Source organism: Odocoileus virginianus, chromosome 8 (assembly GCF_023699985.2).
Source record: "Odocoileus virginianus isolate 20LAN1187 ecotype Illinois chromosome 8, Ovbor_1.2, whole genome shotgun sequence".
In the NCBI taxonomy this organism is placed as follows: Eukaryota; Metazoa; Chordata; class Mammalia; order Artiodactyla; family Cervidae; genus Odocoileus; species Odocoileus virginianus.
Window position 1 is genome coordinate 72,478,430 of NC_069681.1, and position 15,783 is coordinate 72,494,212.

The window sequence follows — 15,783 nt, forward strand, 5'->3', positions numbered from 1 at the left end:
TGGGCTCCAGTAGTTGTGCTTCATAGGCTCTAGAGCACAGTCTTGGTAGTTGTGGTGCATGGAATTAGTTGCCCTGAGGCATGTGGAATCTTCCTGGGCCAGGGATGGAACCTGTGTCCTCTGCAATGGCACGTGGATTCTTTACCACTGGACTGCCAGGGAAGTCCCATACTGCTTTTTCTATGTCTGGTGTGGTCCACTGCTCTCTAAAAACAATGGGTAACATTGAAAAGAATCTGGAGAAGAGTCATCGAAATGCACTTTGCAGAGCTCTTAAGAAGGAACAGGGGAATAAAGATTTCCATTGAATGTTCTCCCTTCCCAGTTGTTGTTCAATCAGTAAGTTGTGTCTGACTCTGTGACCCCATGAACTGACCCTTTGCCTAATCCTGTGAGGGTTGCTCTTTGGTTTGTTAGTTTGTAAATAACATCAGAGGAGAGCCTGAAAGGAAATTGGTCTGGGGACCAGAGGGAAAGGAAGGAGGTTAGGGACTGGTGGCTTTCTGTGTCTGGATTTGTTTGTTCCCTAAACTGGGGAGCAGAGTGTGCATGCTAGCTATATGCTAATCGGTGCCTTTTTACATGCCATATATATGCCTTTCCTTTACAAATGTCTATAGACATGCATCACATATAAACATGTGTTTGTGGTTAGTTGTGTCTGACTCTTTGTGAACCCATGGACTGTAGCCTGCCAGGATCCTCCGTGCATGGGATTTCCCAGGCAAGAATACTGGAGCAGGCTGCCATTTCCCCCTCCAGGGGATGTTCCTGACCCAGGAATTGAACCCGCATCTCCTGTGTCTCCTGCATTGGCAGGTGGGTTCTTTACCACTGAGCCACCTGGGAAGCCCATCCATATATAAAAGGTAGACATGTATATGTATACCTACTATGAACAGTTTTAAAAGGAAATGAAGTTTTAATCTGAGGGAAATAAAGGGTTAAGAAATGGCTTAAAATCTTTTTTAAAAAATTATTTATTTATTTGGCTGCACTGGGTCTAGAGAAAGAAATGACAACCCACTCCAGCATTCTCGCCTGGAGAATCCCATGGACAGAGGAGCCTGGCAGGTACCGTCCATGGGGTCGCAAAGAGTTGGACACAGCTGAGCGACTAACTCTTTCACTTTCCATGAACATTTAAAAAGGAAATAGGGTTTTAGCTTGAGGAAAAGAAAGGCTTAAGAAATGGTTTAATGTCTTAAAATATATATATATATATATATATATATTTCTTTGGCGGCACTGGGTCTTAGCTGCAGCCCGTGGGGTCTTTGATGTTCCCTGTGTCAGGGGGGTTCTTTTCGTTTCAGCATGTGGGCTCTTCAGTGGCAACATGTGAACTCTTAGTTAGAGCACATGGGATCTAGTTTTCTGACCAGGGACTGAACCCGGGTCTCCTGCACTGGGAGTGAAGAGTATTAGCCACTGGACCACCAGGGAAGTCCCTTGAAGTCTTATTTATAAATTTATAAAGATGAACTCACTGGTAGAAACTTTTAGGATCACCCCAACAGCTGTGATGACCTTCTAAGAAAACATCTTCTGCCACCCTGAAACTCAGCCCTGCAATTCAGAACATGTCCTCTTCCTCAACTTCCTGCTAAAGGCTCATTGCTTATCAGGAACCTGTTTTGTTTTGTTTTAGGGCCCAGGATAGGCAGGAATCCTACTTGAAGCTGAAATTCCCAGCCCTCAGTTTCCAAAGCAAGCTGTCCATTCCTTCTGCAGTTTTTTCTAAGAATGGAGGCAGAAGCCAGCCAAGTGGGAGCTTGGCACCACATGGCTTTGCGTCTGGGGGAGGATTCTCTGTGCTGAACTCTGCTCTTGACAACCCTGATGTTTATGTTTTTTGAAGCTTAATGATCGCATCAGTAAATGCTGGGACAGGCTCTTACTTACATCGTTGTGTGTGTGTGTGTGTGTGTGTGTGTGTGTGTGTTCACTTTGAGGTCAGAATTTTATCAGATATTAAACAGATTGTGCCCCCCTCTCTCACCCCCACCTTTATGGAACTGTGCCCAGGAGGACCAAGCCCAGTTTCAACATTAACATTAAGGTAAAAACAACCAAAAGTAGATCAAGTGATCTTGGACCAGTCCCCTCACCCCTCAATGATTCTGTTTCCGTGTGAGTGTGTGTATGTGTGTGTGCATCTGGTGTTAAGTGATGCCCACATGTCTTATAGCTTTAACAAGCCACCAGGTAGAGCTGGAGGGAGGTTGTGTCGTGGTGGGGGTGGGGGTGGTGGTAGGAGTCTAGGGACCCAGGACTTCACTGGGGACAAGGCCACCATCGGGCACCTTAGAAATACCTGTTCCTGTGAGGTTCCGCATAGGCCCCAGCAGACCGGACACAGAGGAAATGGAAGAACAGAAACTGCGGGGGAGGGGGCGTAAAAAGAGAAAGCAGGCGTCCTGACCGCCTCACATCAGCGCCCTACGGCAACTGCAGGGAAACCAGAGACAAAGTCCCCTAGGGGCGCGCGTCCCCGAGGCGGACCCCCAAAGCACGGATCCCCTGCCCCGCCCCGCGCCTTCTCCGCACCTGCAGGCGCCCCATCCTGCGTGACGTTCGGCTGCTTCCCGGAGCCCTGGGCTCCCCCCCACTCCGCGCCCCGCGCCCGCGCCCGCGCCCGCAGCCCGGGCGCCGCCGCCGCACTGGGCGCCGCAGCGGCACGGAAGGCGCAGCCCCGCGCAGAGGACGCCCGCTCCCGCCCGGCGCGCCCCCCATGGCCCTCGGGCCGCCGGCCCCGCGCCCAGCCCCGCGCAGCGCCCGCGGGGGGCGCGATGCCCAACGGCCCCGGCCGCGCCCAGGCTCTTAGGATGTCCCTGCCCGGGAGGCCGCGGATCCGCGCGTCCGTGGGTGAGAGCGGGGGCGCGGACTGGGGGGGTTCTGGGCCGGGGAGCGGGCGGAGTTGGGGGGGCGCGGGCGGGGCGGGCCAGGGGCGCGGTCAGGACACAGCGCCCCGCCCTTCGTCCGCGCCTCCGACCCCTCCCCGCGCTGCGAGGCCCAGGCCGCGGGTGGGGGCAGGTCCCCCCGGGATGGGGAAGGGAGGGGCCCGGCTCGCCTCCAGCCCCCCCCATCCCTCCGCCCCCACCCCCGTCCCCCCTGCGGTGGGCTCGGGGCGGGCGGCGCGCCAGCATCTCGCCCCTCTGGCCTCGCCGCGCGCCTTGCTGCCGCAGAGCTGGGGTGGGGGGCGGCGGGGCACTCGGCGCTGGGACTCCCTGGGGACCCCGCGGCCGCGCGCAGCGACGCCCGAGCCGCTGACCCCTCCCTCCCTCACCCCCGGGGGCCGCCCGGCGCCCCCGCGAGCCGGCACTGCTCCTCGGAGGCCCGGTCGTTAGAGCCACACGCAGCCCGGCGCGTCGAGGGCGGCCTCGGAGCCAGTCCTCTGGAGCCGTGTGTGGTTTGTTATGTAAACGTGTGTAGGGACCACAGGCTTGTGGAGCTGGGTGTCACGTGATGGTGACACAGGATGCTCTATCGACACCCTTCGATCATGAAACATTGAAAGGGCGCTTCAGAACGATTAGATTTCGTGCCACTTCGGGGCTCTTGACAAGTCTGTAGGTACATACAGGCAGGTCCAGGCTTTGCGGCTTGGAGCTGGGGTCTCTGGTAGTAGTCTCCCGTGGATTTTGTTTGAGAAAATAGGCATATAAAAATAAGTGACTTCCCTATTCCTGTGGCTGAATAATGTGAAAGGGAAGCAGCTTATCAGACAGTCTAGACTGCTGTTTCCTAGGCTTGAGTGATGTCGGGGCACCTTCGGAGTCACTTGCAGAGAATCCCAGCGGCAGAGGATAAGGGGGCTGATGGGCTGAGACCAGACTGCCGGAGTCCCAGGTCGGGGGAGGGCGGATGGTCCCTGTGTGGGTGCCAAGGGGGAAGGGGGGTACAACTGCCTTGTGTTTGAAGGTAGGACCTGCAGCATTTGCTCATGATTAGGATGAGGGTGTAAGTGAAGGAGGAGATGCAAAATTGGAGGTTTGGGGTCCAAGAAATGGTTACTGAGATGGGAAAAGGTTCAGGAAGAGCAGGGTTCTGTTTTCTGTGGGGGAGAGGGGATCAGGAGTTTGGCTTTGAACCTGTGAAGTGCCAGCCAGAGAGCCCAGTGGAGAGAGGCAGGCTGGTGAGGAGAGGAGAACCCGGAGGATTGCCCAGCAGGACGGGCTCTCAGGACGGGGTTTGACCAGCACTCATTCAGGCTGCCATCTGGAGAGTCCCCAGTTTGCCTTCAGGCCCTGCTCTTGCTCTGTCGGAAGTCTTCCTGATTTTTGAGCCAGGGGCCTGTGCTTTCATTTGGCTCTGAGCCCTGCTGATTACGTAACCCATGTGTATACATGTGGGCAAAACGAGAGGGGTCTTTGCCCAGAGCCCTGGGCACTCCATGTTTCAAGGTCAGGGAGATGCAGGCGGCAGCAGGGGGCTGCGAGTTTGGCCAGTGAGCTCAGAGGGAGCCAAGAGACCGTGTCCAGGAAGCGGGGTGTCCGACTGGGCCTGGCCTCACCCCAGGCTCAGGACAGGTGAGGCCTGAGAATCATCTGTTTGTTCAGCAGCAGGAAGGGGAGGGCATTGGTGTCCTTGCAGGAGCTGATTCTGTGTGATCCCGGGAAGAATGTCCATAAGAGACAAAGAGGACAGGCGTTGGAAATGGTTTGACCGGAAAACTCTTTAGGGTGAACTTTGTTGCTAGGGAGCATGGAGCAGAAGGGGAGTGGTCACTGGAGGAGGAAATGAGTTCTAGAAGGCCGTTTTAAGGCTAATGTGACAGTTGTACAGTTGTTGGCACGGACGTAAAAGCCAGGGGAGAAGGGAGGGCAGGGTTCTGAGATTCAGAGAAGAGAGCACGTCATCAGGGTGGAGCAGTGAAGACACGTTCAGAGGTGGAGGATGGGGGCCTCACTGTTGGATACGCTGCAAGATGGGAGTTTATTTGGGGTCTATTACACTTCCCTGGAGGCTCAGATGGTAAAGAATCCGCTTGCAATGCAGGAGACCCTGGTTCAATTCCTGGGTCAGGAAGATTCCTTGGAAAAGGGATAGACTACCCAATCCAGTATTCTTGGGTTTCCCTGGTGGCTCAGATGGTAAAGAATCCACCTGCAATGTGGGAGACCTGGGTTTGATTCCTGGGTTGGGATGATACCCTGGGGCAGGGAACAGCTACCCACTCCAGTATTCTTGCCTGGATGATTCCATGGACAGAGGAGCCTGGCAGGCTACAGTCCACAGAGTTGCAAAAAGTCAGACATGACTGAGCGACTTTCACTTTTTCACTACACACTGTGTAAGGAAGAGGGCGGCCTTGACAGTGCGGGCTCTCTGGGGCACACATTTGAACCTGCGTGAAGGGCCTGGTGGGCCTTTCCAGGTGACACTAGAGGTAAAGAACCAGCCTGCCAATGCAGTAGATCCTAGAGACATGGGTTCTATCCCAAGGTGGAGAAGATCCCCTGAAGAAGGGAATGGCAACCCACTCTAGTATTCTTGCCTGGACTGAGAAGCCTAATGGGCTATATTCATGGGGTCACAAAGATTCAGACATGTCTGAGCATGCATCTAAAGACTAATAGAAAAAGAAAAAAGGTTATTCACAAATTACAGTTTAAATTGGTTTTGCTAGTGCCTAGCAAAGCTTTGGGGTTTCTATATCGATTGTGTATCCAACAGCCTAGTGGGCTGTCTTAAGAATTTTTTAAATTAATTAATTTTTTATTGAAGGATAATTGCTTTTAGAGAACTTTGCTGTTTTCCATCAAACCTCAACATGAATCAGCCATAGGTGTACATATATCCCCTCCCTATTGAAGCTCCCTCCCATCTCCCTCCCCATCCTACCACTCTAGGTTGATACAAAGCCCCTATTTGAGTTTCCTGAGCCATACAGCAAATTCCCATATGGCTATCTATTTTACATATGGTAATGTAAGTGCCCATGTTACTCTTTTCATACATCTCACCCTCTCCTCCCTTCTATGTCTGTAAGTCTATTCTCTATGTCTGTTTTTCCACTGTTGCCCTGTAAGTGAATTCTTCAGTACCATTTTTCTAGATTCTGTATATATGGGTTAGAATACGGTATTTATTTTTCTCTTTCTGACTCACTTAACTCTGTATAACAGGTTCTAGGTTCATCCAACTCATTAGAACTGACTCAAATGCATTCCTTTTTATGGCTGAATAATATTCCATTGGGTATATATACCACAACTTCTTTATCCATCTTCTGTCGATGACATCTAGGTTGCTTCCATGTTCTAGCTATTGTAAATAGTGCTGCAATGGACAATGGGATACATGTGTCTCTTTCAGTTGGAGTGGAATTGCTGGGTCATATGGTGGTTTTATTCCTAGTTTTTAAAGGAATCTCCATACTGTCTTCTATAGTGGCTGTATCAATTTACATTCCCACCAACAGTGCAAGAGTGTTCCCTTTTCTCCACACCCTTTTCAGCATTTATTGTTTGCAGATTTTTGATGAGGGCCATTCTGAACAGTGTGAGGTGATATCTCATTGTAGTTGTGATTTGCATTTCTCTAATAATAAGCAATGTTGAACAGCTTTTCATATGTTTGTTAACCATCTGTATGTCTTCTTTGGAGAAATGTCTGTTTAGGTCTTTTTCCCACTTTTTGATTGGGTTGTATGTTTTTCTGGTATTGAGTTGTATGAGCTGCTTGCATATTTTAGAAATTAATCCTTGGTCAGTTGTTTCATTTGTTATTATTTTCTCCCATTCTGTGGGTTGTCTTTTCACTTTCCTTATAGTTTCCTTTACTGTGCAAAAGCTTTTAAGTTTAATCAGGTCCAACTTGTTTACTTTTGTTTTTATTTCTGTTACTTTAGGAGGTGGGTCATAGAGGAACTTGCTTTAATTTATGTCATCAAGTGTTTTGTCTTTGTTTTCCTCTAAGAGTTTTATAGTTTCTGGTCTTACATTTAGGTCTTTAATCCATTTTGAGTTAATCTATGTGTATGGTGTTAGGAAGTGTTCTAATTTCATTCTTTTACATGTAGCTGTCCAGTTTTCCCAGCACCATTTATTGAAGAGGCTGTCTTTGCCCCATTGTATATTCTTGCCTCCTTTGTCAAAAATAAGGTACCCTTAGGTGCATGGGTTTATTTCTAGGCTTTCTATCTTGTTCCATTGGTCTATATTTCTGTTTTGGTGCCAGTACCATACTGTCTTGATGACTGTAGCTTTGTAGTATAATCTGAAGTCAGGAGGCTTGATTCCTCCAGCTCCACTCTTCTTTCTCAGGACTGCTTTGGCTATGTGGGGGTTGTGTTTCCATATGAATTGTGAAATTTTTTGTTCGAGTTCTGTGAAAAATGCCATTGGTAAGTTGGTAAGTTGATAGGGATTGCATTAAATCTGTAGATTGCTTTTGGTAGTATAGTAATTTTCAAAATATTGATTCTTCCTATCCAGGAACATGGAATATCTCTCCATCTGTTTATGTCATCTTTGATTTCTTTCATTAGTGTCTTCTAATTTTCTGTGTACAGTTCTTTTGTATCTTTAAGTAAGTTCATTCCCAGATATTTAATTCTTTTTGTTGCAATGGTGAATGGGATTGATTCCTTAATTGTGCTTTCTCATTTTTCATTGTTAGTATATAGAAATGCAAGTGATTTCTGTGTATTGATTTTGTATCCTGCAACTTTGCCAAATTCACTAATTAGCTCTAGTAATTTTCTGATTGTGTCTTTAGGGTTTTCTATGTACAGTATCACATCATCTGCAAACACTGGGAGCTTAACTTCTTATTTTCTGATCTGGATTCCTTTTATTTCTTTTTCTTCTGATTGCTGTAGCTAGGACTTTCAGAACTATGTTGAATAATAGTGGCAAGGATTTTGATAGTTTATGGATTCATTACAATTTTCAAGCCTAGGTAGTCTCAGTATCTGCCAATAGTCATTTAGTTTCTTCCTTTATAAATGCTATAATATTTTTTCCCATTTGATTATATTTGCTAGTACTGCCAATAAATGGTTACTGAAAGTACAATAAGGGGATGCTTCCAGGATCTCGTGCTTCTGGAGTGTGAAGTTTGCTCTCAAGCTGTAGTTCTGTTACACTAGGGAAGGACTCTTGCCCTCCTACCTGTCCCCAGTTCAGTATGGGCAGAGGCTGGTTTGCTTGCACCTTTTAGATAATCATAAGAAACCAGAAAATACATCAAGATTCCTGGTAGTTTTGGGGGTCTCTCCCTTTCACCTCTGGAACTTTGTGTTGATTAAAGTGAATCATGGAGCATCTATCAGAATGGCTATAATGAAAAGTGATGACATCAAAAAACACCTGCCAGGGTCCAGGGAAACTGGATCACTCATACCTTAGTGCTGGGCAGGTAAAATGGTCCAGCCAACCACTCAGGAAAAACGTTTGGCAATTTCTTACAAAACTGAACCTGCAGTGTCCTTTGACATAGCAGTTGTACCCTTGGGCATTTATTTCAGAGAAACGGAATCTTCCCTTCACACAAAAACTTGTACATCAATATTCATAGCAGCTGCACTAGATGGCCAAAAACTAGATGTCCTTCTGATAGCCAAAAACTAGATGTCCTTCTGTGGCTGGGTGATTGAACAAGAACTGTGGTGTCTCTGTCCCAGGGATCACTGCTCAGCAATAAACAGGAACCCAGTACAGCAATGTGGATCTGCAGAGAATTCTGCTGAGTGAAAAAGTCCAGCCACAATAGGTTATATGCTGTCTGATCCCATTGATGTAACATTCATGAAATGCAACATTGTATTAATAGAAATGGAGAGCTGGCTAGTGGTTGCTGGGGTGCAGGAGGGTGCAGGGGTGGGAGGGGTACAGGGCAACATGGGCATCCTTGTGCTGAGGGGCATTTCTGCATCTTGACTTCCTCCATGTCAGTGTCCTTCTTGTGATGCTGCCTTATAGTTTTGCAAGATGGTGCCACTGGGGGAACCGGCTGGAGGGTACACGCAATCTCAGTGTCATCTCAGTTTTAAATGGTTTTATGTATTTATTTTTTTGGCTGCACTGGGTCTTCGTTGCTCTGAGGGCTTTTCTCTAGCTGTGGAGCGTGGGAGCTGCTCTCCAGTTGTAGTGTGTGGGCTTCTCATTGCAGTGGCTTCTCTGGTTTCTGAGCACAGGCTCTAGAGGGCATGGGCTCAGTAGTGGTGGCACACAGGCTTAGTTGCTCCACAGCATGTGAGGTCTTCCTGGTTGAGGGATCGAACCCATGGCTCCTGCATTGGCAGGCAGATTCTTTACCACTGAATCACCAGGGAACCCTCAGTTGTCATTTCTTACAATTGCATGTGCATCTGAAATGATCTCAAAATATAACATTTAATATACAAAAGTAAGGCATAGTCATTTTTCATCAAATCAAATGGTTAATTGTCGTGTTCCAGGTCTTGTGGTATATTCCCATTGAAAACATTTGAATTATACTATTATAATTTCCATGGTAGGAGGTTCCTTCAGGGCAATTAGATTGCCCACCACCTTTGTAACACCACGGAGCCTCTGTGTTTAAGAAGCTCTGTGCTTGGCACGTTACCTCCTGCTTGATGTATCTTGGCTGAATGTGAGCAGGAGTGAGCTTAAACAATAGGGTACTCCCTTCAAATTGTGCTTCTCATTCTTTGCAAACTAGCAATGAAGGGGTCAGCGGTCGGGGTCTGCTTTCAGATTATGTGCCAACAGACATAGAGAACAGTTTTGTGGTTGCCGAGTGGGAGAGGGGTAGGGAAGGGGTGTCTGGGAGCTTGAGCTTAGTATATGTAATCTATTACATATAGACTGGATACGCAGCAGGTCCTACTATATGGCACAGGGAGCTGTATTCAATGTCCTGTGATACACCGTGATGGAAGAGAATGTGAAAAAGAATATATGTATGTATAACTGAGTCACGTTGCTGCACAGTGGAAATGAACACATTGTAAATCAACTAAACTTCAATGAAATTTTTTAAAAAGACTACATGCCAAGCTGCATGTGCTAAGTTGCTTCAGTCGTGTCTGACTCTTTGTGACCCTGTGGACTATACAGCCCACCAGGTTCCTCTGTCCATCTATGGGATTCTCCAGGCAAGAATACTGGAGTGAATTGCCACACCCATCTCCAGGGGATCTTCCCAACCCAGGGATCAAACCCGCCTCTCTTATGTCTCCTGCATCGGCAGGCAGGTTCTTTACCACTAGTGCCATCTGGGAAGCCCTCCAAGCTGCATACTGTTGAGTGAAATAATTCTAGGGTTGTTATTTCTCACCTACGAGACATCTTTGACTCCTGTCTTAACCTGGATATGAGATTTTACTTTGGTCAGCTCAAATATACTTTGTGCTGGTGTGTTTCAGACATTTTCCCTGGAGATGAGACTACTAAGAGGGGGCCTTCTGCCTCTATAGAACTTACAGTTTGGTTGAGGTGGAGCCTTTCAGTCTAGTGAGGGAGGCAAAGTGGAAACAAAGTCATTGATTTGAGCAGATATGTATGAGGGCCTGCTATGTGCTGGGCACATGGGATGTGTGTCCTCACAGATGGTGCACGTGGGTGAGCAGGGAATCAGGTTCTGAGTGTGTCGGTGGGTGTGCGACAGGGGTGAGAGTGAGGACGGACAGAAGGGGAGGTGTTTTCCATGGACAACGATGTCTGGTGGTATTGGGCAGCAGCTTACCCCTGCCTTATTCAATGTGTGCTGTGTTCTTAGTCGCTCAGTCATGTCCAACTCTTTGTGACCCCATGGACTGTAGCCCGCCAGGCTCATCTGTCCATGCAAATTCTCCAGGCAAGAATACTGGAGTGGGTTGCCATGCCTTCCTCCAGGGGATCTTCCCCACCCAGGGATGAAACCCAGGTCTTGTGAATTGCAGGTGGATTCTTTACTGTCTGCGCCACCAGAGAAGCCTTATTGAATGTATAGATTTGGCAAAGTTTAACCACGGTGAGTAGGCAGGAGGCACACAGACCAAATACCGACCCCAGAGGCTGACATCTCTTCCAGAAGAGCCCTCCAGATCCACACCCCACCCATCCATCTTGTCTGTGCTCTCCTGGTCTTCAAAGGTGGTTTTAATTTTGTTTTGTTTTACAAAGCGTTCCTACATGGATCTAGATTTACCCTAACAACCTGCCCCAAGTTTCAAGGGGAGAGTGTGGAGAACTGGGGCAGCTGAAAGGGCGAAGACCACAAATGTAAGGACTAGAAGAGATCTCAAAGTTTAATCCCCTCATTTCACAGAAGAGACGCCAACCCCAGGTGTGTCTTGCTTGCTAGTCAACTTCCAGCAGGACAGCTAGTTTCCAAATCCAGGCTACTTTCCACCACTTCTTAGTTCAGTAGCAGACCTGCATTCATAGAACAGGTTAATTCATTCTGTATTGTTTTCTGTTCCTCCAGTGGAAATAAAGAACTAGGTCTAATTTCTTCCATTTTCTGTACTGTCTATCCTGTGGGTACTCAATAAATTAAGATTTGGCTGAGCTTTGTCATGCATTATTTTTGAACTTGGTCTAACTTGGAAGATTCCTTGAGGTCACACATATATGGGGGTTAAAACATCAGGCTTTTGGGTTAGAGAGAAGTGGATTTAAATTTTGATACTCATTTGCTACCTGTATGACATTACAAAGCTTTCTCTATTTCTACTACCAATGAGGATGAAAATAAAAAATGTGTAGTTCATGGAGTGGTTGTGATTAGTTAGTAATATGTATAAAGGGGCACACATTAGTTACCCGGCCCATTAAAAAGAGGACTTTGTGATCTGATTGAGCTCATATTGGCATGTCTGGTCTTTCTCATGCTGCCCAGCATCAGCCAAGGTCAGTTCCACCACCTACTTATCCTGCAAACAGCAGAATTGGCAAAAACTTCAGTTGTTATTTTCTTGTCTGCATCAAATGATGGAGGCTTAACTGGGAGATGACTGCATGGTTGTCACTGGTTAATTTGTGTTCTGTTTGTGCTGTTGTCCAGTGTGTGTGATTACCCAGCAAGCACTCTGATTTCCATCCTCTGGTGTCTCTGAAGGTTGTCACCTTCTGTTAGAAGCAGTCTTCCCTCCAAGACGGTTTTCTACCCAACAGGGATCAATAAGCACATCAGTTGATGACTTCTGCTATTTTATCATTCATTGATTTTACTTTACAATGGATGCTTTATCTCAAACCCTAATCTAACATAGGTGCCAGCTAGACAAATGGATTAAGTTAAAGTTATTCTCTGAAAAGGTTTCAAACATTTGTGGGTGGGTGTGTACAGAGCACCTTTAAAGATGGGTCTCTACATTTCCAGTCTGGGTCTTTACATGGGCTAAATATAACCTCTGGTGAATATCACACTGCATACAAGGTGTTATTTATGTCCTTTTAGGCTGTGACAGTGCTTAGAGCAAATGTCAACAACCATTAAGAAAGGCTAAAAATAAAAGTGATCTCACATCTGTGCCCTGAGAGCTTCTCTCCACCATCAAGGACAAAGGCAGAAGCAGGACCTTGGACAGAGTCCTCACCTGGACTTGAGGATGGTTGGTTGCACTTGAAAATACTCTGACAGTGGAAGGGACAGAGTCCCCCACACACAGCTGCTTGGGTTTGCATGCGTAGCTGTGTTCCTGTTGTTTCATTCATTCATCAGCACATTTGTGCATGTGTCTGTGTGTGTCTGTTGTTTCTGTGCGCGTCTCTTGCTCTGACAGCTCATCTCTTACCTTGCTCAGTGCCTCTCTGTACACACTGCTATATTTAAAATAGATAACAAAAAGAGCTTACTGTATAGCGCAGGAAACACTTCTCAATGTTATGTGGCAGCCTGAATTGGAGGGGAGTTTAGGGGAGAACGGATACATGTATATGTATGACTGAGTCCCTTTTGTGTTCAGCTGAAGCTATTGAAACATTGTTTGTTAATCAGCCATGAAAGTGAAAGTGAAGTCACTCAGTTGTGTCTGACTCTTAGCGACCCCATAGACTGCAGCCTACCAGGCTCCTCCATCCATGGGATTTTCCAGGCAAGAGTACTGCAGTGGGTTGCCATTTACCCCAATACAAAATTAAAAGTTAAAAAAAAAAAAAAAGACCCAGCACAGCCAAAAATAAATAATTTTTTTAAAAAAGTTTAAAAAATTGAACCATAAAAAAGGAATAAAAAAAAAAGGAATCAGAATCTAATATACCATCAGATTTCACCCTAAAAAAGACCCTAATCTTGATTAACTTTGATTTAGCGTTTATACATTTGCAAGCAAGTTTTCCAGTCGTTTGTAACCTTATGCCAAATGGCGCATTTCCCACATTCTGGTGGGGCATTTAGGAGCCCCTGTTCCCTTTCCTGTCTCTGTTAGCCATCAGTGGAACCGAGGATCCTGGGCTTATGGTAATATTTTAAGCACATGACCAAGACTGGTCATCCAGGGAACCAGGGTGAGCATGCGACACATCGAGTCAGCACTTCGCTCTGACGTCGGGAATCTCATTCCACCTCCTCAGTGCAGAGATGCTTGCTCTTCCCGGTAGCTGATACCTTCATACCAGGAGATACTCATGCATCTTCAGAGCGCGGAGTGACTCGCTCACTGCGGGTGATTTATTCAGGTCAGGGCGCTGCAGGATCAGGCCTCTTATCAGCTATTTTTAGCCTCATCATGCTGATCCTTATTTAAGATTCTTCAGTTTTCTTTTCTTTAACGCACTGAGGAAGCATAACTCTGGTTTTAAAGCTACAGAATATAAAAAAATGTTTATTGAAGCAGAGCTGATTTATGATGTTGTGTTAATTTTTGCTGTATAGTAAAGTGATGCGGTTATATGTTGACATACATTAATTTTCATATTCTTTTCCATCATGGTTTATCACAGAATATTGTTTATCACAGAATGTTGAACTATAGTTCTCTGTGCTGTGCAGTAGGGCCTTATTTATCCATTCTGTATATAATAATTGTCATCTGCTAATCCCAAACTCCCAGTCTACCCCTCCCCACCTCCTTCCGCCTTGGCAACTACAAGTCTGTTCCCTCTGTTTCTGTTTCGTAGATAAGTTCATTTGCATCTTATTTTCGATTCCACATCTAAGTGGCATATGATATTTGTTTTTCTCTTTCTGACTTCTCTTAGTGTGATAACCTCTAGTTGCATCCATGTTGCTCCAAGTGCCATTATTTCATTCTTTTTATAGCTAAGTAATATTCCACTATAGTTATATACGTACCACACCTTCTTTATCCATTCCTCTGTCCATGGACATTTAGGTTATCCATCTCTGAACCCCCAGAGAGGTAGTTACTGTATATCTAGCAACCAAGCTTCTGTCCTCTGGAATCTCAGGGACTCACTCAAGGGCCAAGTGTAGCTGAACCGAATTGCTAGACGTGTCCGATTGTGCTGTTTCTATTGTGTGCCCTGCCCTATATGTCCCTTCTCTAAAGTTCCCTGCTCGTTTTTGCTGGTGAGAATAACTAAGAGAGGCTCCAGGTCTGCTCTGCACTGTGTTCCTGTGGCCCCCTTCCCGATGTCTGGATCCCAGGGTCTCACTGGTTTCCACTTCTGAGTCAGGGCTCAGGCGCTGTTTCTGGAGGGGGAGCACCAGTGTGGGCAGGTGACTGAGAGGAGCCGCCTGTGAAAATGAATGGGACTGGGTGGAAACATGGGATCAATGAAGACTGCAAATGAAACAGATGGTTAGGGGCTGAGGGAAATGCCAGCCTGAACCAGGGCAACGTCAGAGATGAAGAGGAAGGATGGTTATGGAATCGTGAGCTGGAGAGACAGAGACCAGGCGTGTGAGAGGTGAGGAGACGCTTTCTGAGGGTGGGCAAGGAGAAAAGCTGTATTTCCGTCTTGCTGGTCTGATATCTGTCCCTCAGAGAGCTCAGGGTTTCTGCCCCGAGTCAGACATTATCAATGCTGAAGGCATCCCCCACGTCTGTGCCATCCAGTGTGGGGCCAGCAGCCCCACGTGGCTACTGAGTGCAGTAAAATGAACCAGAAACAGCTGTCGTATGAGTGGAAAATACACACTGGATTTTGAAGACCTCTTACAAAAATGGAATGTAAAATATTCATTAATATTTTATGTTATATATTGAAATAGTATTTGGGCTATGTCAGGTTTAATAAAAGCATATCAAAAATTATCTTCCATGTTTCTTTTTACCTTCTGTAGTGTGCCTACCAGAAAATTTCAGGTTGCATATGTTTAATGTTGCATTGTGTTTCTGTTGGTAAACAAACTTATGGTTACCAGCAGGGAAGGTGTGGGGGGGGAGGGATAAATTAGGATATTGAGATTGACATATACTTGCTGCTATATATAAAGTTGGCCACCTGATGCAAAGAGCTGACTCATTGGAAAAGACCCTGATCTGGGAAAGGTTGAGGGCAAGAGGAGATGGGGGCGACAGAGGGTGAGATGGTTGGATGGTATCACTGACTCAATGGACATGAGTTTGAGCAAACTCTGGGAGACAGCAAAGGACCGAGGAGCCTGGCGTGCTGTAGTCCATGAGGTTGCAAAGAGTTGGACACGACTTAGCCACTGAACTACAACAGCAAAAATATGTAAAATAGATAACTAATAAGGACCTACTGTATAGGTCTCTATAGAGTCTGTAGAGTCTATAGACCTCTGTAGAGGTCTCTATTGAATAGGAACTCTATTCACTACTCTGTAATGACCTATATGGGAAAAGAATCTAAAAAAGTATACACACACACACACACACACACACACACACACATATTTAAAACTGATTCACTTTGCTATACACTTGAAACAAAT

The 15,783-nt window shown here is 46.5% G+C and overlaps 1 protein-coding gene across 1 annotated transcript in view; it reads left to right on the top strand.

Moving 5' to 3' along the window:
* The first annotated feature begins 2,623 nt into the window (after positions 1 to 2,623).
* The window catches only part of ATP8A2 (ATPase phospholipid transporting 8A2), a 447,047-nt gene continuing 433,887 nt past the window's right edge, over positions 2,624 to 15,783 (top strand). Inside the window, exon 1 of the mRNA XM_070471693.1 lies at positions 2,624 to 2,868. Within this exon, the coding sequence (XP_070327794.1) occupies positions 2,793 to 2,868 (76 nt within the window). The 5' untranslated portion in view covers positions 2,624 to 2,792. The remainder of the gene's footprint in view (positions 2,869 to 15,783) is intronic.